The 25,662-nt window shown below is 39.6% G+C and overlaps 1 protein-coding gene and 1 non-coding gene across 2 annotated transcripts; one reads left to right on the top strand and one right to left on the bottom strand.

Moving 5' to 3' along the window:
* Nucleotides 1–1,097: 1,097 nt before the first annotated feature.
* LOC125498013 (small nucleolar RNA R71) lies at nt 1,098–1,204 on the bottom strand. The gene has a single exon (XR_007274785.2). It is a non-coding gene; the product is annotated as a small nucleolar RNA R71 (small nucleolar RNA).
* A 4,101-nt stretch (nt 1,205–5,305) lies between these two features.
* LOC125497313 (uncharacterized) lies at nt 5,306–5,781 on the top strand. Its single transcript, XM_048643893.2, has one exon. The coding sequence runs from the start codon at nt 5,330–5,332 to the stop codon at nt 5,714–5,716; it is 387 nt and encodes a 128-aa protein (XP_048499850.1). The 5' UTR covers nt 5,306–5,329; the 3' UTR covers nt 5,717–5,781.
* Nucleotides 5,782–25,662: the final 19,881 nt, after the last annotated feature.

Below are 25,662 nucleotides of genomic sequence, written 5' to 3'. Positions count from 1 at the left end.
AAATCGGTTGATTAAGCCCTCTTAATTAGCTCGAGAGAGTAATAGAAAGTTTGAGTGACTAGTCCCCTAATCGACCCTAATGAATCCCCTTGGCTTGACAATTTGGTTAATTATTTGTTAGCTTGTGAATCCCCTATCCCTAGTGTCCTCTTAATATAGTTTAATTCGAATCATTTAGTCTATTTGTTAGTTTCTTAGTTCCTAATTTCTTAGTTGTTCACTAATAAAAAAGCCCCTAAAAATAGTCTTAGCTCGCTAAATCGCATTCAACCCTTGATTAATCTTTGCTTCCTCGTGGATTCGACCCTTTCTTACCCTATATTAGGCTAAGTTAGGTATTAAATTTGGCACATGCAACGACCGTGTCAAAATTTGGCGCCGTTGCCAGGGAAGCAACAGATTACATTGCATTGAATTATGATTTTTGAGTCTAAGTCAACTCTATTCCCCTCCCTTTTCTATTTTTATTTTCTTTAGTTACCGATTGGTTGCTTGCTACTTGGTGGTAAACCTTTGTTGCTAATCTTCCCTTTAGCTTTTGTGTTTGCATGTCAAGAAGGTTGCGAAGAGATCATCTGCTTCCAATTGACCACAATCTTGAGGGCACTTTACGGGAGTTGAGGAGGATTTTTCGGGAACCAAGGGTGCTAGCTATTAGTGAGGAGCAACCGGGGAGGTATTGAGGAAGATAATCCGTTCTTCTACTTCTAGTATCATGGCGGAGGATCCACCCGCTCCAAGAGCTTTGAGGGACTATGGTCACCCCGAAGCATTTGAGCTCAAAATGGGATACGAGGCCGGCAACAACCGCTAACTTTGAGTTCTCTCCACACTTGATTAGAATGATCAAGCAAGAGCCTTATGGAGGATTTACTCATGAGTGTCCACTTGACCATTTGGCGAACTTCCTTGAGCTTTGTGCCACGGTCAATGAAAATAATGTTAATCAAGAGTTCGTGAGGCTTAATCTTTTTCACTTCTCTCTTACGGGAAGGCCAAGAAGTGGTTACAGTCTCTTCCCCCAGATTCCTTGACTACTTGGGCACAAGTAACGTCGGCTTTTGTTGATGAGTTCTATTCCCAAGAGAAGACTTCCAAGGCTAGGAAAAAGATTTCTAATTTCATACAAGATGAGGATGAGAGTTTGGATGAGGCATGGGATAGGTTCAAAGACCTCCGAAGGTCGTGTCCGCACCATGGGTATAGTCAATGGATGTTGATGATGCAAAGCTTCTATGATGGGTTGCTTCCCATGACTAGAGCTGGTCTTGACTCCGGAGCGGGGGGTCAACTCACCAAACTACCGGTTGATAACATTGAGCCCACCATAGAGGAGGTTGTGAGGCATTACTCTTCGGGGAACACAAGGTCTACAAGCAAGAAGGCTAGTGGCAAAGGGAAGTATGATGTAGATGCTATGGATCATATCCATGCCAAGCTAGACACTCTAGCTAAGAAATTGAGAAGGTGAACTTGGCATCCCCAAGCCAACCACCTTCCCAAGCTTTCTCTTGTGAAATTTGTGGGGGCACCGATCATGCAAGCTCTTATTGTGGAGGATCTACGGAACATGTCGCATGGGTTGGTGCAAGGCAAGAGGGGCCTTCAAACTTCAACAACCAAGGGAGGTGGAACAACCCCTCTCAAGGATCATGGAAACACCCTCCACCACAAAATCACAACAACTACACATCCAACTTCGACCACCCGGTTTCAACCAACCACAACAAAGACCACCCTTTGAGCCTAACCCACCAAAGCCTTCATCACTTGAGTCTACACTTCAACTTTTCCTTGCCCAACAAACCAAGACCAATGCCGATAATGATAAGAAATTTGGAGATATTCACTCTTCCTTGCAACAAATGCAAGCTCACAACAAAATGATTGAGACCCAACTTGCTCAAATTGCCCAACAAGTAAGCAACACCACTTCTTCTTCTACTCAATTCCAAGCCAACCCGTGATTCACGAGCATGCCAAGGCCATTACTTTGAGATCCGGAGCAAATTATGAGGGGCCTAAGATGCCTAGTGAGGTGAATGAAAGCCCGGAAGTTGAGAAAAGGGGGAGTGAAGGGGAGGTTGACAGGCTTCTTGAAGAGGTAATAGGAGGATGAAAGTGATGTTGTACCGAGCAAGAGAAAGAAGTTCATGAGCAATACAACGAGGCTAGTCAAGCAGCGCCCAAGGCTTATGTGCCTCCGGTTCCTTTTCCTCAAAGGTTAGCTAAGAAACAACTCAATGATAAATTCATCATGAAGTTCTTGGAAGTCATGAAAGGACTTCAAGTGCATATCCCTTTCCTCCAAGCCATGTCTCAAATGCCCACTTATGCCAAGTTTCTTAAGGAGCTCCTCTCCAATAAGACCAAGCTCGAGGAAAGTGCTACTATTGCTTTGACCGCCGAAGTTAGTGCCGTACTTCAAAACAAGCTCCCCAAGAAGCTTGAAGATCCGGGGTCATTTTCTATTCCTTTGAAGATTGGGGACTTGGAGCCCAAGAGGGCCTTGGCAGATTTGGGGGCGAGTGTGAGTTTGATGCCCTTGTCCATAGCTAAGCAACTTAATTTTGAACTCAAGCCTACAAGAGGGTCATTCAACTTGCCGATAGATCGGTGAAGGTCCATTGGAGAGTTGGAGGATGTGCCGGTCCAAGTTGGAAGGGTCTTCATCCCTGTGACTTTGTGGTTATGGAGATGGAGGATGACTCACAAGTTCCTCTTATACTTGGGAGGCCTTTCCTTAAAACGGCGGGGTTCTTGTTGATATGAAACGTGATGTGCTTACATTAAGGGTAGGAGATGAGAGCATGGAGTTTGCCTTCAAGCAATCAATGAAGTCTCCAATCATGGAAGAAGTGAAGAGATAGATAGTTTTGATGAGGAGGTCTTGATTTGAAGGGTATGAGGAATAAGAAGGACCCTTTGGAAGATGTACTTTTGGGCGAGGATTTGGAGGATAATGAGGAAGGGAAGAACTTCAAGCTTGCCATGGATGCTCTCCAACCTATTGTCAAGGAGAAGATCGAAGTCCTTGAGGTGCCTTCACCTAAGGAGGAGAGTTCTAAGCCTCCTCCCAAGGTAGAGTTCAAACCCCTTCCCCCTTCTTTAAAATATGCATTTCTTGGTGAGACTTACCCGGTGATGGTCAATGCCACGCTTGAAGGCACTCAACTTACTCAACTTCTTGATGTCCTTCGGGAATATAGAAGTGCCATTGGGCATAGCATTGAAGATCTCAAGGGGCTAAGTCCTACCTATGCATGCATAGAATTCATCTTGATGACGATCATGCTTCTTCTATTGAGCCTCAAAGAGGTTGAATCCCAATATGAAGGAAGTGGTCAAAAAGGAGGTCTTGAAACTCCTTGAGGCGGGGATAATCTACCCTATCTCCGATAGCCGGTGGGTTAGTCCCGTCCATGTGGTCCCTAAAAAGGGAGGCATGACCGTCATCACCAATGAAAAGGGAGAGCTAATCTCTACTAGATCGGTGACCGGGTGGCGTATGTGCATTGATTACCGGAGATTGAATAAGGCCACCCGGAAAGATCATTTCCCCATCCCTTTTATAGATCAAATGTTGGAAAGGTTGGCGGGTCATTCCCATTTTGTTTCCTTGATGGTTATTCGGGGTTCTTTCAAATTCCCATCCACCCCGATGACCAAGAAAGGACTACATTCACTTGTCCATTTGTACCTTTGCTTATCGAAGGATGCCATTTGGCTTGTGCAATGCGCCCTCTACATTCCAAAGATGTATGGCCGCCATCTTTTCGGACATGTTGGAAGACACCATTGAGGTATTCATGGATGACTTCTCCGTGGTAGGTTCATCTTTTGACGATTGTCTCAAGAACTTGAAAAATGTGCTTCAAAGATGTCAAAAGATGAATCTAGTGCTTAATTGGGAGAAGTGTCACTTCATGGTTGAGGATGGCATTGTGTTGGGACACAAGATTTCCCACAAGGGAATTGAGGTAGATAGGGCCAAGATTGAGGTCATAGAGAAGTTACCCCTGCCTACTACGGTGAAGGGAGTGCGTTCTTTTTTGGGTCATGCCGGTTTTTATCGCCGGTTCATAGACTTCTCTAAGATTGCTAGGCCCCTATCTAGCCTCTTGCAAAAAGATAACGAGTTTGTTTTTGATGATGTTGCATGAACGCTTTTGAGACTTTAAAGCATGCCCTTATTTGCCCCCATTGTGCAAGCTCCGGATGGAGCTTGCCTTTTGAACTAATGTGTGATGCTAGTGATTATGCAGTGGGAGCCGTTTTAGGGCAAAAAAAAGAGGGAAAGCCTCATGTTCACAATGCGAGCAAGACACTTGATTCAGCTCAAAAGAACTACGCCACAACGGAGAAAGAGTTCTTAGCGGTTGTGTTTGCCTATGATAAGTTTCGGCCTTATCTTGTGTGCTCCAAAGTGGTAGTGTACACGGACCACTCGACAATCACATATCTTATGTCCAAGAAGGATGCGAAGCCGCGATTGATTAGATGGATCTTGCTCCTCCAAGAATTTGATATTGAGATTAGAGACAAGAAGGGAACGGAAAACTTGGTGGCTGACCACCTTTCACGGTTACCTTTGATTGAAGACTCCCCTCCATGAGTTCCCATTGATGATAGCTTAATGGATGATCTACTATACTCCATCAAAGCCCTTGATACCCCATCGTTTGCCGACATGGTGAACTACTTGGCTTGTGGGATTATTCCTTTTGAGTTTACATATCAACAATGAAGGCGGTTTCTCCATGATTCTAAGTTTTATGCGTGGGAGGACCCACTTTTGTTCAAACGGGGGGAGGATGGTTTATACCGGAGATGCCTTCCCGATGATGAGATAGCAAATGTGATAGAGAAATGTCATTCATCCCTTTTGGAGGACATATGGGCTCCGACAAGACCGTTGCCAAGATCTTATCATGTGGATTTTAGTGGCCCACAATGTTCAAGGATGTTTGGAGCTTTGTTAAAGCTTGCGATCGGTGTCAAAGGGTTGGCAACATCTCAAAAAGGCATGAATTACCCCTCACCAACATTCTAGAGTTGGAGATCTTTGATGTTTGGGGGGTGGATTTCATGGGACCTTTTCCTTCTTCACTTGGTAACTCCTATATTTTAGTGGCGGTTGACTATGTCTCCAAATGGGTGGAAGTAATCGCCTCTCCTACAAACGATGCTAAGGTAGTTACCAAGCTCTTCAAGTCCGTGATATTCCCGAGGTTTGGGGGTTCCAACGGCAGTGATTAGTGATAGGAAATCCCATTTCGTCAAAAAGAGTTTTCAAGCACTCCTCTCCAAATATGGGGTGCATCATAAAATGGGGACCTCCTATCATCCACATTGTAGCGGCCAAACGGAAGTGTCAAATAGGGAGGTGAAGCTCATCTTGGAGAAAACCGTGAACCGATCTCGCAAGGATTGGTCATTAAAGCTCGATGATGCTTTATGGGCTTATAGGACAGCTTTTAAGACACCAATTGGCACAACCCCTTACAAGCTTGTGTATGGCAAATCATGCCACTTGCCAGTTGAATTAGAGCACAAAGCATATTGGGCCATCAAGCTTTTGAATTTTGATCTCAAGTCATCCGGGGAAAGACGACTTTTGGATGTTCATGAGCTCGAAGAGCTTAGGCGGGATGCCTATGAAAATGCTAGGATTTATAAGGAGAGAACTAAGGCGCATGGCATGATCGAAGGATAATGAAGAGTGAGTTCAAGGTAGGAGACAAGGTCCTTCTCTTTAACTCTAGGCTAAGACTCTTTCCGGGGAAACTTAAGTCTAGGTGGAGTGGACCGTTTGAAGTAAAAACGGTGTTCCCGCATGGAGCGGTGGAAGTGTGGAGTGAAGAAAAAGGGACGTTCAAAGTAAATGGCCAAATACTCAAGGTATACCACGATGGAACCCAAATTGAGCACATTTGTCAGATTGCTTTGGATGACTACCCCCTTTCCCTATGAGAATTTTAATCGTAGGGAAGTCAAGCTAATGACTTTAAAGAAGCGCTTACGGGAGGCAACCCGGGTTCTAAGCTTTGAAAAAAAAAAGAAGAAAAAAAAAAAGAGGAGTGAATAAGAGGTTTGTGATGAGAAAAATAGAAAGAGGAGTGAAAAAGATGAAAAAATTGGCTAAGTGTTGAAGAAGGGAAGGAGGAGCGAGCAAAAAAAGCTCAGAGAGGGGCGCTCCACATGAGGAGCGGGCGCTCCTCTAAATCTAGAGCGGACGCTCCGTCCCTCCGCAAAAACAAGAAGGAAGGCAGAGAGTTGGAGCGTGGGGGGAGCGCTCAAGGAGCGGGCGCTCTAAAGCTGGAGCGGGAGCTTCGTATTGTCAGGAGCAGGCGCTCCATCCCTCCGCAAAAACAAGAAGGAAGGCAGAGAGTTGGAGCGTGTGGGGAGCGCTGAAGGAGCGGGCGTTCCAGCTCGCACGCGTGTTTTTTTAGCTCCCCCTTTTCTCATCCGTCCCCCCTGTCTCTCTCTCTCACTCACATTCCCCCTCAACTCACTCAACTTTCATTCAAACCCTCTTTTATCTCTCTAACCTCCATTAAAACCCAACCTTCAAACCTTCATATCTGCTTCATTTCTCAACATTTTCACTCACTTCCTTCACAAAACCTTCATATTTTCTCCTCCTCTACACAAAGAACCCACTTTCGCCCAAAAGCCCCAAATTCGAAAATTCATCATCACTTAAAAGTTGAAGTTTGGGGGAGATTTCTTGAAGAAAAAAAGGTAAGGAGCACGATTGAAGCTTGAAATAGCCTACATTGTTCGCAATTGGGAATTTCTTCACCCCTCTCAAAGAGGGAGGTAAAACCCTAACCCTAACTTTCCTTTTTTCTTCTAGATTTGAATATATGATGATTGTGGTGCTTCTTGTGGACTTAGCTGGTAGATTTAGATAGATTTTGATTTTTTATCTGATTTTTGGAATTTTTTGTGTGATTTCTTTCATTTTTTTTTCCTTTTAATTACTTACTCCTTTTAGCTTACTTAGCCCATTTTTTTTCTTTCTAGTTTCTTTTGTTTTTATTTTTTTTTTTTATATATAGTCTCTTTTTAATTTTTCTTATTTTTTACTTTGATTTTTTTTTTCTTTTTCTTTTTTTCTTGTCTTAGTCGGTGCCCTTATTTTTGTGCTTATTTGTTGGGTTGAGCTCGTGTCTTTTAATTTCTCAAAACCATCACTTGGTTGAGCTATTCTCTTTAAACTCCAAGCATGTTTCATTCGCGTAAAAAAAGTAAGAAAGACCATGGCTCCACTTCCCAAAAGAACCCAAAGGGCACCCTTCCGGCTCTTAAGTTCGCCAACCCCGAACATAACGTTGGTATGACGAACTTAAGCACCGAAAGATCAAGGCTTCTAAGTTTTTCCATGGTGACACCCTTGAAAGTCTAGGGATAAGGACTGATGTAAGGCGTGCCTTATTTGTTTTAGGCATGGAACGCTTTTACACGTTTAGCGCTTTGACGTATGAGCGCCTCACCTTGGAATTCTTAGCCTCTCTCGAGAGACGTGAGGTTGAGGGAAATGAGGGGGAGTATGAAATCTCCTTCCAATTGTTCAATCAACCCCAATGCATCTCTTTGGCGAGACTTAATGAAATTTTCCAATGTGATGCCTCAAACGCCATTCGCAATCCCGAGATTTTGCAATATCCCGTCTTCTATCAAAGGGACGTATTTTGGCGCGACATTGCCGGATACGCCCCCTTGGATCCAAAGACGGGTTATTCCTCTCACATGCATTCCTCCATCCTTAGATACATTCACCGCCTCTTGGTTACCTCCATTTACTCAAAAGAGGAACCAAGTAAGGTAGCATCGGAGGAGGTGAGTGCACTCTACATTGCCGCTCATCACCCTGACGAAATTGGGGGAAAGCTGAATTTCGGATTTCTATTTCTCCAACGGTGTCTTGCTATACGCCGTGGGGAACTATTCAAATCCGATATTTATTGTGGGGGGATGTTTACTATCATTGCCTTCGCTCTTGGGTTTGGGGAGCAACTCTCTTTGTTGACTCCAGTTGATGAGAACCCCTTCCTTGATTTGAATTATGTTAGAGCCGCCGAGTGGATTGACTTTAACTCCAATCCCGAGCGGTTTGTTTGGAAGGTAAGGGGTCGTCATCACTGTTACCTCCCAAACCCGGAGGTGACCCGATTTGATCGCGACGGGGAGGATGCTGAGATTATTCTCATCCCTTATGAGCCCCCCGTCGGGGAAGCCCAGGCCGCACGCGGCAACTCTCCTCTCCATCAAGAGGAGCCGAGTTCTCGCCGGCGTGCCTCAGTGTCATCCTGCTCTTTTGACTACGAGGGGGTCTATAACAATCTTGCTCTCAACCAGGATCGTATGATGAATATGATCCAAGGCATGAGAGAAGATTTGAGTGGTATGATGGTACAAACTAATGATATGTACCATCACCACGTGGAGAGTGGAAATGTTGACCCATATGTCAACTTTTCAAATTGGCCTCCTCAACATGGGGAGGTACCGGGATGGAATGAGCGCCAACCCCACGTACCCGTATTGGCCCCAACGCGACGCACCCTATGATTGGCGAGCACCCGGGGGTTCCAACCCCATGGGTGATCCCGCTTATCCCCACCCCTACGGTGCTTGGCGGCCGGGCTACGCGGGCGGTTGGGAGCCTCATGGCCCCGCCCCTTTAGCTTTCTACGGCTCGATGCCACGCCCTCCGCCTTCGGGAGACGGTCCATCTCACATGGACGAGGACTAGTTCCTTTTGCCCCGCTCCCATTTTACTTGTTTTGAATGATTGCACCGAGGACGGTGCCTTAATTGTTTGGGGGATGTTTATATTTGATTATGCTCGCGGGATGTGGCTTCTTTTTAAGGGTTTGGGGTGTCTTTTTGGGTACGCGTCTTAGAGAGGATGCATTGCTAGGTCGGGTTTACGGGGCATGATAGGAGAGTGTGCTTCATTGTTTATTGCCTTGAGGAATTTGATGTGACCATGGTTGACTGTTTTTCTTGTATATGACTTTCTCCTATTTCTACTCTTTTTGTTGCTTTGTATATATCTTTTTGCTTTACTTTTCTTGTTATTTTCTTCTTATCTTCTTTAGGTCTTAGACTTGCATGTAGTATAGTTGCATAGCATGATAGTTTTGCATGTAGCTTATAAATTGCATATAGGATTTGTCTTTGGTAGTTTGAGTATAATTTTTTTTTTAAAAAATAATTTCAAAAACATCAAAAAGATTTTTGCATCACCTAATTAAGGAATAACTCTATGATATGAATTTAGAGGTTAGAGATTGGGAACTTGGCTTTTGAGTAGGGGTGAATTAGCTTGAGTGTCTTATGTGCTCGTTAGGAGTATTAGGGGTGTTTTAAGCTTGGATGCCTAGGTCTTGGTACTAATAGACCCCTCGATTATCCGAGACTCGCCTTAGCGTGAATTAATGTCACTATTTCCCTATAAAAAGTCTTTACTCTCTCCTTTGACCTTGGATAAGCCTTTTAGCTACCTTGAGAACCCTTTTAGCTCAATTAAGTGGAAGGCTAGTGGCCTTTAGAAAAAAAGAAAAAAAGAGCCCTTTGGCTAATTGGATCAAATAAGTGGTGAATTAGAACCCACAAGGCTAGTAGCCTATATCATGCTTTGGCCCGTAGAGATGCTCCAATGCCTTGGGTATGAGCTACCTTACCCTCTTATCGCGTCTCATATCGAGTGCTCGCAACCGTGCCTCAGAAACATGACTATCGAGTGAGAGGTAGACCACGTGAGGAGGTAGTCTAAGGCCCTTGCAACAAAAAAAAAAGGAAGTTAGCTAGTGAATAAATACGCTAGCTTGGGGGATCTTGTGAGCTTGTGGGGCGCGATTGGTACAAGGTTGAGCGAGTTTTTCCATTTTGTAGGGAAATGTTTCACTTAAAATCAATGAGGGCTTCTGTGATAGTTGAGGGTCCTCTAAGACAATCATTTTCTTTGCACACTAGCTTAGACCACCCCTTTGACCCCTAACTTGTGGATAAGGAAGGACGGCTATAAGCTTCGAAAGTTGGTCGAGATTTCCCTTTGCCTTGACACCTCTTATAAGACGAGGATCTTGATTTTGTGATGCCCTTTATAGTTTTTATTCATGCATTGGTTTCCTTGAGATTGTTGATTGCTTGAGGACAAGCAATTGGCAAGCTTGGGGGAATTTGATAAGTGGACTCTAGGTTCACTTATTTGCATTTAGTTTAGGTCATTTAGATTCATTTTAGGCCATTTAGTTTCCTTTTTCTTCCCCTTTTCCATCATTTCTCATATTCTCATGCTTAGCATTTAGTTTTAGTTCATTTGCATATTATTAGGTTGCATATAGTTCATTTCATTTGCATGTGCATTCTACCCCCCTCCCCCATCTAATATGTTCTTGGAGTGTTTTGAAGCAAAGATAAGCAAGGAAGAGGCTCCAAGCAGATGAGCGGGCGCTCCTGAGGAAGAGGAGCGGGAACTCCATATTAGACAAAGGCAAATGGCAGTAGCTTAGAGCGGCCCTGGGGCGATCAAGGAGCGGGCGCTCCAAGGCTGGAGCGGGCGCTCCATCGTCGAAATTTCCCATTGTTGGCAGAAGCTTGGAGCGGCCCACGAGCGGTGCAGGAGCGGGCGCTCCAAGCCCGGAGCGGGCGCTCCAAGCCCGAAGCGGGCGCTCCATATTTGTAGGAGCGGGCGCTCCAACGTCCAGATTTCTGATTTTTTGTTTCGTCTTTTACAACTTTGCCCTTATTTCTACGGGGTATAAAACCAATTTTGTAATAATTCTAATACTAAGCTTTTAATTTCTGAATTAATTAGTTCTAATTAGAGGGAGTTTTTAGAGAGAGAAGTAGAACTTAGAGAGAGAAACTATATCTAAACTTTTGAATGTGGGTTATTGAAGCTATTTCAATGGAGTTTTGCATTTGATTTTCATCCATCTTTGAATATTTCTTCTATCTCTTCTCTTTATTAACTTCTAAACTTGTTTTAGTATTGATTAGTAGTAATTAGTTGATGATTAACTTATTAGATATGATTTTCACCATTGTTGCTTCACCATTGATGCTTCAAGCTTTTTATTTATTCATTTCCACGGCTAGTGAGTAGATTAGTAGCTAGGGGAAGGGGGTGACCTTGTTAATCATGTGTTGGCCTTGAAAGTTAAGCTTGGGGGTGTGATTTGGGTGAGACTGTGTTGTCTAGCTAATTTGATTACATTGTTTATTTGATTGATCACCATTTGAACTTGTTGTGGAAATCTAAGGTGAAGGATTGAGAAATGAAACCTTAGATAGACCTTTAGCTAGATTTTAGGTTGGCTTCACCATGAAAATAGGTGATTGACTCCCTAGGACCTTATTTGGGTCACTATGAGTTGTGGAAATGCTTGATTAATTGATTTTACCATGAGAATAGGTAAAATCGGTTGATTAAGCCCTCTTAATTAGCCCGAGAGAGTAATTAGGAAACGCTTGAGTGACTTAGTCCCCTAATCGACCCTAATGAATCCCCTTGGCTTGACAATTTGGTTAATTATTTGTTAGCTTGTGAATCCCCTATCCCTAGTGTCCTCTTAATATAGTTTAATTCGAATCATTTAGTCTATTTGTTAGTTTCTTAGTTCCTAATTTCTTATTAGTTGTTCACTAATAAAAAAAAAGCTCCCAAAAATAGTCTTAGCTCGCTAAATCGCATTCAACCCTTGATTAATCTTTGCTTCCTCGTGGATTCGACCCTTTCTTACCCTATATTAGGCTAAGTTAGGTATTAAATTTGGCACGTGCAACGATTGTGTCACAGAACTGCAATAACCAGATTTTGCCTTAGCCAGTTAGTACTCAATTAGGTAGAAGTACTTAGTTAGGTAGAAGTGATAGACGAAGTGTAACAACATAGTCAGTACTCGGTAATGTGATGCGTCACCTTGGACACTCGTAACACATTCTAGACTTCGTGTTGCATTTAAATTTAATCATTAGCTAAATAGAGTTAAAAGAATAGGTGAGTTCTTTTGGAGGGAAGGGGGAGGCCAAATCAGAAGGATAGGAGGGAGTGGGAGAAATCGAGTGATTTAAGGCTCATAATTAAATTGTGAACAATTGAATCACAATTTCAGATGATGTTTGTAGGATAAGCAACAGATTTAGAGAAGTAATTTCAGAGAAAAATGAAATTAATTCAGAGAAGCAGATGAATCTATCACGAAATTTCAGGAGTTTCTGTTGAATCAGTTGTAGGCATTTCCAGAATTTTAGATTTGAAATATAAAGAATAAGATTTTAGATGAAGATTTCAGATCAAAAAATCAAGAATTCCATATAGCGCATAAAACAGTATGCATGAATCATAAGTATGGACTACCTAAACTTGAGGTTTTCCCGTTTCATTTCTTTCTAAAAGACCTGTAGACCCTATAACTCACAAACTTAAGACAAACCATTAATCTACCACCAAGGAGCTTCTGGTGGGGAATTCATGCCAGTAGCAAGAAGACTCATTGGCTCTAAAAACCCTCAAGATTAGGTAGTCCATACTTTAATTATATCCTTGAATACATATATATTAAATCATACTGCGATTAGGAGAAGTAATTTTAGAGAAAAAAAAGGAAATCAATTCAGAGAACAACAATTTGATCTCATTAGAAGTCAACAGATTCTATAAAAAGGAAATCATTCTATAGTCTACTACTAAATAAATAAAAAGGAGTGAGGAAACTGTTCTCAAGCTATATGTCATAATGTGTTATTATTGTCATAAGAATTTCGCTAAATATAAACCAAACTACAACGCTCTTTTTTTTATACCCATTACTATTCACTATTCACTATTAAAGTCATAAACTCTCCTACTCTACCTCTGCTTCTTCTGGTTTTTACTTTTTACTCTAATAACAAGTATTTTTAGTGTGTTCTTCTAGTGAAGGTTTTGTAGTTAAGATATGTCCAAATTTATTGCTGGCTAAATATAATGATTGGTTTCATATAGGAGTTTACAGCACAAGTATTGAATCACATCAGCAGAAGGTTACAGTAAGCGGAAACATTAATTCAGAGATTCGGGTGAAGAAGTTACTAAAAACAGGTAAACATGCAGAGATATGGAATGAAAAATCAGGTGAAAATGCCAGCAAAAATGCAAAACAAAGTGATCCAAAAAGTAACCAAATCAAAGAAAAAACTACTCCAAAAATTAGAGTCAAGAAAAGCACCAAAAAAAAAAAACAGTGATGAAAATAAACAAGTGACATTGAAAAACAATGCTATGGTAAAACATTCTAAAATCTGCAGCAAACTCAGGTGATGCAGGGAATGGTGGAAAAAGGAAGAAAGGTAAGGGGCAAAATGGTAATTGTGGTGGTGTAGTCAATGGTGGAGCAGCAAATGTAGGAATCTATAAGTACTATAAAGCGGAATTTCATGAATATAATTCATAAGCACTTAAATCAGGATCACATGCACATAAAATTAAGGATCACATATAAGTTTAGAAATAACCTTTGTAGCGTGAATTCCACAAAGTTTGAATAACTCGGACTACTTAGTCCACCAACTCGGATCAACACTCCACCAATATTAGTTGGAAAGGAAGAAAATTTCTTTCTTGTTTCTTGGAGTTATACGTGACTTTAGAGAGAGAATAGGAGAGAGAAAATAATAAGAGATTTCTGATATATTTCTTTCTGCCTAACCCATATATAAATATATTTAGGTTATCAATAACTCTCTTTTCTTCATCCTTCTCTTGCCGGCCACCCTAGGGCCCTCTTGGGCTCTAGTTTCTTGTTGATCCAAGTTTAATGTGTGACCTTGTAGGATCCATTGTATTGGGCTTCAGGTTTATTATTTACTAAGCCGAAGTTCCATATCGTTCTCTAGCAATACTATATACGACCCAATATAATGAATTTATTATCTCCATAATACGATCCAATATATAAAAGTTTTGCATTTAAGTCGAGGACATAAATCCTTCAATCTCCCACTTGTCCGAGACGAGTGTGCAATGTTTTTATTCCTCAAGTCTCTTAATGTCTTAATTTGATAGTATGATCATATTTCTATATCATCCATACTAGCTTTCAAATTATTCCTTGAAATCCGAGTTAAATTGTCAACAAATGATCATCGAATGATCCATTTGAGCACGGCCATGCATTTTCAATTTTTCACTCTTCAAGGGGCCAAGACACCTATCCTATCTCATATAGGAGGACTTTTCCAATCTTGTAGTAACCAATACTCCCACTCAACTTTTAGCACAACCTGAATGCTGCCTTTATAGTCCCCTTTTACGGCATGACGTTTGACAGTATCAAAGCTATACAATCATTGGGCTAAGTAATGTTCCACTCATGTCTCAGGAATCTACACATATATATTTCGAAGTTATAAAACTTCTAAGTAGGTCAAGTTCGACTATGTATCAACTATACATATCCATATGATTGATTAAACATCTCTATGTTTCCATAGCCCATGAAACGGCGCTATCAATCAATCTTATATGTCCAATTTAATGACTTAGATTAGGAACTTTAATATTCTATGAATTCTGTTCACTTATGGTGTTTCATTCATCAAATCACATATTTGAAAAACCATAGAATTCAAGATATATTTTGGACATTTTATTTAATACCAAACCAAAATTAAATAAGACAAAATTTATTATCATAAACATAAATAGCAAAACCATGTCTTTACATTGTAATAAGTTTCTCTAAACCTAGTACAATCTAAAGCCACTCTAACATTTGCTTCAAGCCTATAGCCCTAGCGTGACACTCATGCTTGGGTTGAGGTAGGGTTTAGTTAGCGGATCAGCCACGTTCTCATCCGTATGAACTTTGCTTTGAGCTCTCCAGCTCACTACACTCCATTTAGACAACAGAAATACCCTGACTGAGAGCGGTAATCATCTTTGTCGATTTGGAAGTTTGCATCAATATAACCTTCAACAACCAACTCACTTGTCCCCATATACTAAGAACATGCTTTAGTCCTCCTCAAGTACTTAAGGATGCTCTTAGCTGCAGTCCAGTGTGCTTCTCCTGGATTTGCTTGGAACCTGCACATGCTCAAGGCATATGCAACATCAGGTCGAGTACTTATCATGGCATACATATAGACCCTATAGCCGAAGCATAAGGAATGCTACTCATTCGCTTTAACTCATTAGGCTCAGTCGGGCACTGACTCTTGCTAAGCGATATGCCATGTGACATGGGAACGAAACCTCTCTTCGAGTTTTCCATGTTGAACCTTGTAAGAACCTTATCAATATAAGTTTCTTGACTTAGCCCAATCATCCTTCGAGACCTATCTCTATGGATTTTGATTCCCAGTATGTACTCAGCTTCTCCAAGGTCCTTCATAGAAAAACAACTCTTTAACCATTCCTTGATTGACTCAAACATTGGTATGTCGTTTCCCATGATTAGTATGTCATCTACATATAGAACCAAGAAGACTAAGCTGCTCCCACTAACTTCTTGTAAACACAAGACTCTTCTTCGCTTTTGATGAAACCAAGTTATTTGATTGCCTCATCAAACCGAAGATTCCAGCTCCGAGATGCCTGCTTCAATCCATTAATGGATCTTTGAAGCTTGCAAACCCTTTTGGGATTTTCTGGATCTTCAAAACCTTCAGGTTGTGTCATGTACACATCCTCATTCAAGAACCTTTTCAAGAATGCGGTTTTGACATCCATTTGCCAAATTTCGTAATCGAAAATGCAGCAATCGCTAAAAGTATCCGAATTGATTTAAGCATTGCTACTGGAGAAAAGGTCTCATCATAGTCTATACCATGAACTTGTCTGAATTCTTTTGCAACCAGCCTTGCTTTGTAGACATAGACATTTCCATCTTTGTCTGTTTTCAATTTAAACACTCACTTGCATCCAATAGGGTTAACCCCATCAGGCAAGTCAACCAGTGTCCAAACTTTATTCTCAGACATGGAGTCTAACTCGGATTTCATGGCCTCAAGCCATTTCTCAGAGTTTGGGCTCGTCAAAGTTGTTTGTAGGTAGTATCTGAATTTTCCAAAATCATAATTTCAGAATTTTCAGTCATTAGGAAATCAACAAACCTTTTGTTTGGAATCCTTGGTCTACTAGACCTATGCGGGGCCCGAGCATCAAGAGAAATATTTTCTTCAACAGTTTGAAGATTTTTGCTTGAATCAACTTTGAATGGGACGGTATGAGGTTCACGCGTTGAATACGTCATCTCCTGAACATGACTTTCGTCTTGTTGTGCCGTCTCTGACATGGTGTGAGCCACGTCCAGTTGTTGCTCATCTCGAATTTCTTCGAGTGTTATTTTACTCCCACTTGTCTTTCTAGAAACAAATTCCTTTTCAAGAAAGACACCATCACGAGCAACAAACACTTTGTTCTCTTGACGGTTATAGAAGTAATAACCCCTTGTCTCTTTTGGTATCCACAAAGAGACATTTATCTGACTTGGGTGCGAGTTTGTATGATAGTAACCGCTTTACATAGACCTCGCATCCCCAGATTTTAAGAAAAGACAAGGTTGGAGGTTTTCCATTCCATAACTCATATGGAGTCTTTTCTACAGCCTTTGACGGGATCCTATTTAGTGTGTGTGCAGCAGTTTCGAGAGCGTATCCCCCAAAAGAAATCGAAAAATCAGCAACACTCATCATAGATCGAACCATATCTAGTAATGTTCGATTCCTCCTTTTAGATGATCATCAAACTTTTGGCTCAAATACTCACCACCATGATCAGATCGTAGTGCTTTTATTGTCTTACCAAGTTGATTCTGTACTTCACTTTGGAACTCTTTGAATCCATCAAAAGATTCCGACTTATGTTTCATCAAGTAAATATAGTCATATCTACTCAAATCATCAGTGAAGGTGATGAAGTAATTAAACCCTCCTATTGCCTTTGTGCTCATAGGACCACATACATCTGTATGTATGAGAGCTAAAAGATCGCTGGCCCTTTCACCTTTTCCAGTAAATGGTGATTTTGTCATCTTACCCATTAAGCATGATTCACATACATCAAATGATTCGAAATCAAATGATGGAATTATACCGTCCTTTTGTAACTTGTGAATGCGCTTTTGGTTTATATGACCCATTCCAATGCCAAATATAGGTTAGGTTAGAATCATTTGATTTCTGTTTCTTGCTATCTATGTTATAGACTGGTAATGACTTATTGTAATACCCCTCATGATTGCTTTAAAGGGATTTAGCAGGCTACTCATTCTAACAAGATGCATCTTTCTTTAAGGGAGCTCATTTCCTTAGTTACTCCACAGTTAAGCGTGCTTGGCTGGGAGTAGTCCAGGGATGGGTGACCTCCTGGGAAGTTTCTCAGGTGCGCTGAGTGAGGACAAAATGCGCCGGAAGAACTTGTGTTGGTTATTGAGGACAGTTGTTGGCCCTGGATGCGCATTGGTGACAATATACTCGACTTCGTATCGGTCGAAGTGTTACACTTATCAAGCACATATAAGCCATTTATCAATTGAGCTCTGGCATAGAACATATTATTGTAATAAATGGAACAACATTTGTTCTTTATTTCAAAACAAAAACCTTCAGAATCCAAAACTGAAACTGAAATTATGTTCTTAGTTATTGCAGGAACGAAATAACAATTATTTAATTCTAAAATAAGCCCAGATGGCAAGTGTAGACTATAGCTCCCGACGGCAAGTGCAGCAACTCGTGCTCCATTTCCAACGCGTAGCTCTACCTCGCCTTTTGCCAATTCCTACTTCTTTTTAGTCCCTGCACATCATTAACTATGTGAGAACCACAACCGGTATCAAATACCCATAAAGAAGTAGAAGTCAAATTGATTTCTATAACATATATACCTGAAGTGGAAGCCCCAGACTTCTTTATTTCCTCCAAGTATATCGGGCAGTTCCTCTTCCAGTGTCCAATCTTGTGACAGTGGAAGCACTTGCTTTCCGCAGCGACCTTTGGCTTGGCGGTTGGCTTAGGTTTTTCAGCGACAGTGGCAACTTGCTTGCCTTTGTCCTTCTTTCCTGCCCATTTCTTTTTGAAACCCTTTCCCTTTTGAACCACAAACCTCTTTCTTTGGTTCAACCTTAGGGATGTTCCTTTCAGCATTGATCAATAATCCATGCAGCTCTTGCAAAGTCTTTTCAGACTCATTCATATTGTAGGTCATTCTGAACTAATTGAAACTATCATACAGTGAGTGGAGAATAATGTCAGTAGCCAACTCGAGCCTATAAGGAAACCCAAGTCTTTCCATGTTTTCGAAAAGACCCATCATTTCGAACATATGGGGCCAACAGCTTGACCCGGCTTCAAGTGACATTCAAGATCTCCCTATTAGTCTCATACGCTCAACTCGGGCCTGAGTTTTAAACATGGCCCGCAGCTCTTGCATGATCGTGTAGGCATCCTTGGTTTCGAACCTCTTTTGGAGGTTCGGCTCCATGGCTGCTACCATCAAACAAGTGATTGGTATAGACTTATCACTAGCCTGTTTTGCACGACGTTTTTCAGCGTCAGTTGATTCATCAGTTATTACAGGAAGCGGGGTATCTAAGACGTCCTCTCGACCCTCAAACCTCAGAACGAGTCTTAAGGTCCTTTCCCAATTAAGGAAATTTTCCCCATTTAGTCTGTCCCTTTCCAGAAAGGGACGAATGTTGAAACCGGAGTTGTTGTTGTGTTATTAGACATGATATCTATAGACAGAAAAATAAAGCAAAGTTCAATTTTATGTTTATAAAGCAACCTAAAACATGTAAAAGGTTTCTAGGTTGACCACCTATTCAAAATTAAAGTCCCCTATGAATAAGTGTTTACAAGATCCTATCAACATGCAACACTAAGTAGACGGAGGCCTTATCTAACGTTACATTATCAAGGTAAGTAAACTCTTTTACTAATTATAACACTTTATAACTCTTGTTTAGATGGATAAACATCGCATGTTAACTATCTCTTGCTTCAAAATTCAAAACGCTTTTGATAATTTTGTTAAGGACAACCAAACTAAGTTGTAAAATTCGCAATTTTACCTTATATCCCAAAATTAATGATAACACCTGCGGAGGCATGACCTATTACTATTAATTAAGGGTTTATAAGTACTTTATGTTTGGAAAAGCAAACTTTAATATTTATGGGGTCTAAGTTTATTATGTTGTTATGAATTAGTGAACTCTAGCGCATCAAAACCAACATACAATAAACTTATAAGCATTTTAAAGAATAATAAAATGCGAAAATAAAATGATCTAGTATGGCCCCTAATCCTAAGAACTAAGCATCAATGGCTCCTTCTTGGACTCTTCATGGATCTCCATCCACTTTTCCATGGGCCTTCTCTTGATGGCTCTTCTTTGGATTACATAAGTATCAAAAATAATTTAAATAATAACTAAATTAAATAAATTACAAAAATACTTAACGATACGCAGATCGTATTTAAAATTACAAGAATACATCACGATACGCAGATCGTATTTTCTATCTTAATTTGGGCCATACTAGTCATACATAGCAAATATATCATAATATAAAAGCCACATAATAATATCACATATTATACTTGCCAATCAATTAAAATATCAAATATTCTTAATTAAAGCAAGAGGATAAAATTTTAAGTAATAACTAATCACCTAAAGATTCTATCCCTTAAAACTAGCCTAATTTATTTTAATTAGATTAAAAAATCAGATTATGGATTGAAATTTATGACCAAGTCAATAATTAACATAATTGAAATTTACTTATCTTTCTCAAAATTCAGTTTTTCAAAATTAAAGCTTCCAAAATAAAAAAAAATCTGCTACTATCTTGATTTTTAAGCACGTTTTCTTTAACAAAAAGAATTTTTTTTTTAATTTATTTTAAAAACTGAAGAACAGTGAACTTAGTTCACGTTATTAGCCAACGACGGAAAACCCCAATAACTACCGGCGGCCTTTCAAGCCGCCTCACCGGCGACTCGGCGTTCTTTCGCGAACCGACGCCAGACGTTTCACTTGTGAGCCGACGCCGGTAGAATAACCACCAGCGCTAGCCGACAAACGACCGAGACAAACAACACTGTTCGCACGTCAAACGTGCGTCGCCTGCCGCCACGTCGCCTGCCGCCACGTCCCCTATCCGACGCGACTGCTCGCCGGCAGCCTTGCGTCACCCTTCCCCCGGCTTCTCGCGGGCATACTACCGGAGCAGCGACGGTGGCTGGCCCTCTTCTCCCCTTTAACTTTCTTTTCTTTTTCTTTTCTTGAAGGATATTAAAATTAGAACTTCTTGTAAATTTAATTAGGTGATCTTGATTAAATTAAACATAACTCTTTATGCTTAATACAGAAAATTAAATTTAAAATCTCTATTTTAATTAATTTTCAGATTATTCATATAATTAATCACTAATTCATACAAAACACCTTTTATATGAATATATTTTCATACATAAATGATTTAAACATGAAAATTAGATTAACAACATGAATTTATTTTTCGAAATTTAGATATTTAAAATCAGATTTTAAAATTTCGAAAAATAGGGTTTATAGGGTGAAATTTTCGGCTCTTATAGATTGAGAAAGTAAGTTATTAAAACTCCTTTTAATCGATTTCAATTAATTATTCAATCCATAATTTAATTCCTCCCCTTAATCAAATTAAAATTAATCATACATAAACTAAACTTTATGACCGAAATTCTATATGCAAGAGGCTAAAACTGATACCACCGTAGGAATCTATAAGTACTATAAAGCGGAATTTCATGAATCTAATTCATGAGCACTTAAATCAGGATCACATGCACATACAATTAAGGATCACATATAAGTTTAGAAATAACCTTTGTAGCGTGAATTCCACAAAGCTTGAATAACCCGGATTGAGAATCTCAGATGTGATTCCTCTACTTAGTCCACCAAGCCAGATCAACACTCCACCAATGCTAGTTGGAAAGGAAGAAAACTTCTTTCTTGTTTCTTGGAGTTATAAGTGACTTTCAGAGAGAGAATAGGAGAGAGAAAATAATAATAGGAGTATTTTCTTTACTGCCTAACCCCATATATATAGATATATACTGGGTTATCAATAACTCTCTTTCTTTTCTATCTCTTCTCTTAACCGGCCACCTAGGGCCCTCTTGGGCTCTAGTTTCATTTGTTGATCCATGTTTAATGTGTGAACTTGTAGGATCCATTGTATTGGGCTTCGGGTTTATTATTTACTAACCCGAAGTTCTATATCGTTCTCTAGCAAGACGTATAGACGACCCAATATAACGAATTTATTATCTCCATAATACGATCCAATATATATTAGTAATTGCATTTGAGTCGAGGACATAAATCCTTCAGCAAATACTACTGGATTAGTAAATGATTATGAGGAGAAAGGCCAAGGAGTTAATCTGAGCCCTTCATTTGAAGAGATGAGTTCATTTGTGCCAAATCAAGGGTCTGAAATAGTTCAGGTGATGAATTATAATGCAGCTCATCCTAGTAAAATATGGTATGGTATATCATATAACGTCCCAACATCACCTTATGTTTCCTACATACATAGCTAATTGGAGTAGAGGGAGGAGTTACTCCAAGGATCTAGCCAGTGAATTCATGAAAAATATAAACTGTGGATAGTTTAAAGTGACTTCCTTTTTCTTATTCAAACTTGAGGATATTTTAGATTGCAATGTCCTATATATACATCTACTTTATGAAATAGAATTATAACTTCTTCTCACTTTCGTATGATACCCTTACCCATTTTCCACCTTATTATAGCACTCGTATTTGTATTTAAGAATCCCATAAAAAGTATGTGAGCAATTTAGACAAATTAAAGTTAAAAAAGAAGTTGCAAACTTTCTTGAACTTTGTAAAATGCTAATGTAGACCATTTTACAGGTCAGAGAGTAAGTGTTGAATATACACAGATGCCACATATCAACAATCTAGCCCCATTTACTGTGGATGGACTAAACAAAAATGGATCATGAGAGTGCTGACTTCTTATTTATTTATGTAGTAGTAGACTATAGAATGATTACTTTTTATAAAATAAAAGGAAATCAGAAGATTATATAATGAATTTAGGAAGAACAACACATGGACTTCAGTTGCAGATTTTTGCCTATAACTAGCATGAAGTTAATGAGTGAAAGATACTTACTTTGATCTCATCTACCATCTTAGCTTTGAGATTCTTGTTGATAGAATGCCACTTTGATTATCCAACTGGACAATATGTCTCAACCTTTGCATGCTGCCAATGAATCTAACATACTTCCAACTTTCCTAAGTGGTTGGCAAAACTCATTGAATTCAACGCAATATTTGACACTGTTGTTACTCCACACGTCCATTATCGGAATAGAACCACTAACTAGTGCTATGTAACCATAAGCATCTATATTGAAAGAAATAACACATAATTATATTACATATTAATGTGCTTAAATTTTCACCTTTATATAAATGATAAATGATTTTCCTTAATGAAGAATGAAAAAATAGAATGATTAACCCTTGGTCACAACCTCCTTCTTGTCATCAAAATCTACATCTAAAGTCCAACGTGGATACGACCTTGAACATAGGGATTCCGATGTTTTTGACTTGTGTAATGGTTCCTCACCACCTTTTTGCTTTGTTTGATGCTGTCAATTTCTTGTTGATGGTTCAATATGTTCAAAAGGTGGGATATGACTAGAGTTAGTAGAAGGATTTTCGAGTGGTTTTTGGTGTAGTAGAAGATGGGTCGTGAGATAGAATAGTAGGGGATACATGAGTAGAAGGCGGAATACTACGTGATTTATCACCAATAGAAGTAGAAGGGTTTTTGAGTGGTTTTGGTGTAGTAGAAGGTGGTCCTTTTTGAGATGGAATAGTAGGGGAGATATGAGTAGAAGGAGGAATACTACGTGACTTATGACCAGTGCATTCAAGTAGAAGGGTCTTTGAGTGGTTTTGGTGCAGTAGAAGATGGGTCGTTGTGAGATGAAATAGTAGGGGAGATATGAGTAGAAGGCGGCATACTACGTGATTTATGACCAGTGGACGTAGGTGGGATTGTTGTAAATTTTGATGCAATAGAAGGTGGATTTTTTCATGTACCTCCTGGTAGTGGTGGTGAACTTTTTGTTTTGTTCAAACATGGATTTCGAACCTTTGATGCAGTGGTACTCGATGGACTAGATGGTCCAAATCTGACATAAGAAGGAACTTGAAGTGGTTGTGACTGGAGATGATGTTTTTTGGTTGGTTGTGATGTATTTTCGCAAGTGAGTGTTGCAGTTGGTGACTGCGAAAACGAAATAGTTTTAGTATCTAAGGCATGTATATCCCTCGTTCTCTTTCCGCGATAAGTCATCTCCTACAATATATCACTGCAGGGTAATGCACACAAAAATAAACAATGGTTAAAGAGAATAAAATAAACTAAATGAAAAGAGAGACACCAAAAACATTTAGGAAATAGTTATAGTGAGAATTATTTCTGTTGTAGCCTAAAAATCAATAGCTATAAAGGTGACACGCGGCTCCATCACAGCCCTACACGTAGCACTTTTCCATTCTGGTAAAATACATGGGTCATAAGCTTGTATGGACTAAAGTATACTTTTGTGAGGAAAAGGTGTACTTAAACCCTTCTTATGGCCCAAATTGTACTTGAGCCCACTAAAGGTAAAGAGCATTTATGTGTAAAAGGGTGAGGTGTGTCCTCCAATCAGTAATTGCCACGTGTCACAGCAGTATTGCTTAGCCAATCAGATACTCCCAAATTAGGGTGACATCAAAGTACAACAGTCATTTCAGACGCTATAAATAGTCTTTGAAATCAGGGGAAAGGTACGTTTTTCAGAGCATAAAACTGTTATTCTGCCACAAATACTCTCTCTCTCTCTACTTTCTCTCTCTACAAGTTCCTTCATATCCCTGATACCTGACTTAAGCTTTGGAGGGGGAAATACCACCCAAACCTCCAGGGTGGGTCCCTTTTTGCAGGTTTCAAGGCGGAGCTCCGGTTCGGGGTTTGAGTCCAGGCGTTGTTGCACAAGTCTCTTAGTTTAGAAACTACCGTTGGGGATAGTAGTATTGATTTGCGAGTTAGCACTACGTAACAATTTCAGTGTCAAAACAGTAGACATTGTCGAAGATGCCATAATAACAGGGAAATAGTTATGTGATATGCTCATTTGGAAGATTTTATGGTATTTGGCTAGTGCCTAGCCCGAGGAAGGTATAAGCTTAGGTTTGAAAGACTTCAAGTACCCTATTAATCAGTTTATGCTAGTTTTGTTTATAAATTGAATAATCTTCGTATAGTTTCTAACTTTAACAATAAGGGGAGTCAGGAGTGAGAAGGTGTTATATGTAGATAAGATAACAATTAACATCAACACAATACCTTTAACACTTACATTTGTATGAAATAACATATATCTTTCACAACCTTTCATGGGTTCAACGTCATCTTTCTGTTTCTTTAATCTTTTAGCATAAAAATGATGCATGAGATGATGTGGATACTTGTTCTTGGATACTCTTGAGGCATGATGTCAAATAGAAGTGTGTAGAGTTCTAGTTATGTTAGAACTCATATCTTTATTGCTTTCCTAGTTCTACTTGTATTAGGAATCATGGTTTTGCCTACGTTCTTAAAACGATGGATTTTACATGATTCAAAGAGTCTAGAGAGTCTAGGACTTAGGGACTTGTCCTAAGCCTATTAGGGTTATAGTTTATTATGTTTTCCTAGTAGCAATTAGGTTATTCTTCCTACTAGGATTAGCATAATTAAACTAGTATAAATAGGGTCTATGTAGTTCGAATTTTAGGTGGTGAATAATAATTTTGTGAGTTTGAGTGTTTACCCAAATCCTCTTGAGTGCTGGTGGCTTAGCCTTTACGCATTCAAAACCCTTAGATTTATTCCTTGTGGTGGCTTAGCCTTTATCATTGAATAAACTAAGTACTATCCAGTTTTGTTTTGTTTAGTTGGTGGCTTTGCCTTTATGCTAATCAAACAATTCGAACCTTTTATGTTATTCTTGGTGATTAAATTCTTTATGGAATTGACATAAAAGCCTATCCAACCCTTAGTTTGATATTCGTGGTGATTAAATTCTTTATCGAAAATCAACTAAGTACTATCCTTTATTTCTGTTAGCTTCCGCACTTGTAATTTAGTCTTTTAGAAGATTAAATACATCATATGGTATCAAGAGCTTTGGTGACATCCATTGAAGAAGGCCTTTCGAGCTTTCATCCAGTTCATACTATTGCTCGAAATTTTTTTCCTCTAAGGGGGAGTATTAGATCTTCAAGAAAGTCTTAAAGATCAAATCTTTTTTCCAAGATTTTTGATTTTTCACAAAGTTTCATCAAAGGACATCATTATTCATTGTCAAGTGGTGAAAGAAAATCATCCAAGATCCACAAAAACATCCAAGAAAAAAACCTCCGGTAACAGCCAGTTTTTTGGGTAAATTTGAGAGCTTCGTTCTCCCACCTCCAAACGAATTTTTGGGTGATTCTTGATCCTAAATTGGACTACTATTTGTCTCTTTGCTATCCTAAAATTTCGTAAGGTTTGAAGTTGATTTGGTATATGTTCGAGACTGATCTT

Source organism: Beta vulgaris, chromosome 5 (genome assembly GCF_026745355.1).
Source record: "Beta vulgaris subsp. vulgaris cultivar EL10 chromosome 5, EL10.2, whole genome shotgun sequence".
Taxonomy (NCBI): domain Eukaryota; kingdom Viridiplantae; phylum Streptophyta; class Magnoliopsida; order Caryophyllales; family Amaranthaceae; genus Beta; species Beta vulgaris.
The sequence above is the reverse complement of the archived record's forward strand: the minus strand, read 5'-3'. Positions and strand labels throughout refer to the sequence as shown.

What these genes read in the sequence shown, in the direction of transcription:
- LOC125497313 (XM_048643893.2), top strand. Translation starts at nt 5,330, where the DNA reads ATGGGGACCTCCTATCATCCACATTGTAGCGGCCAAACGGAAGTGTCA.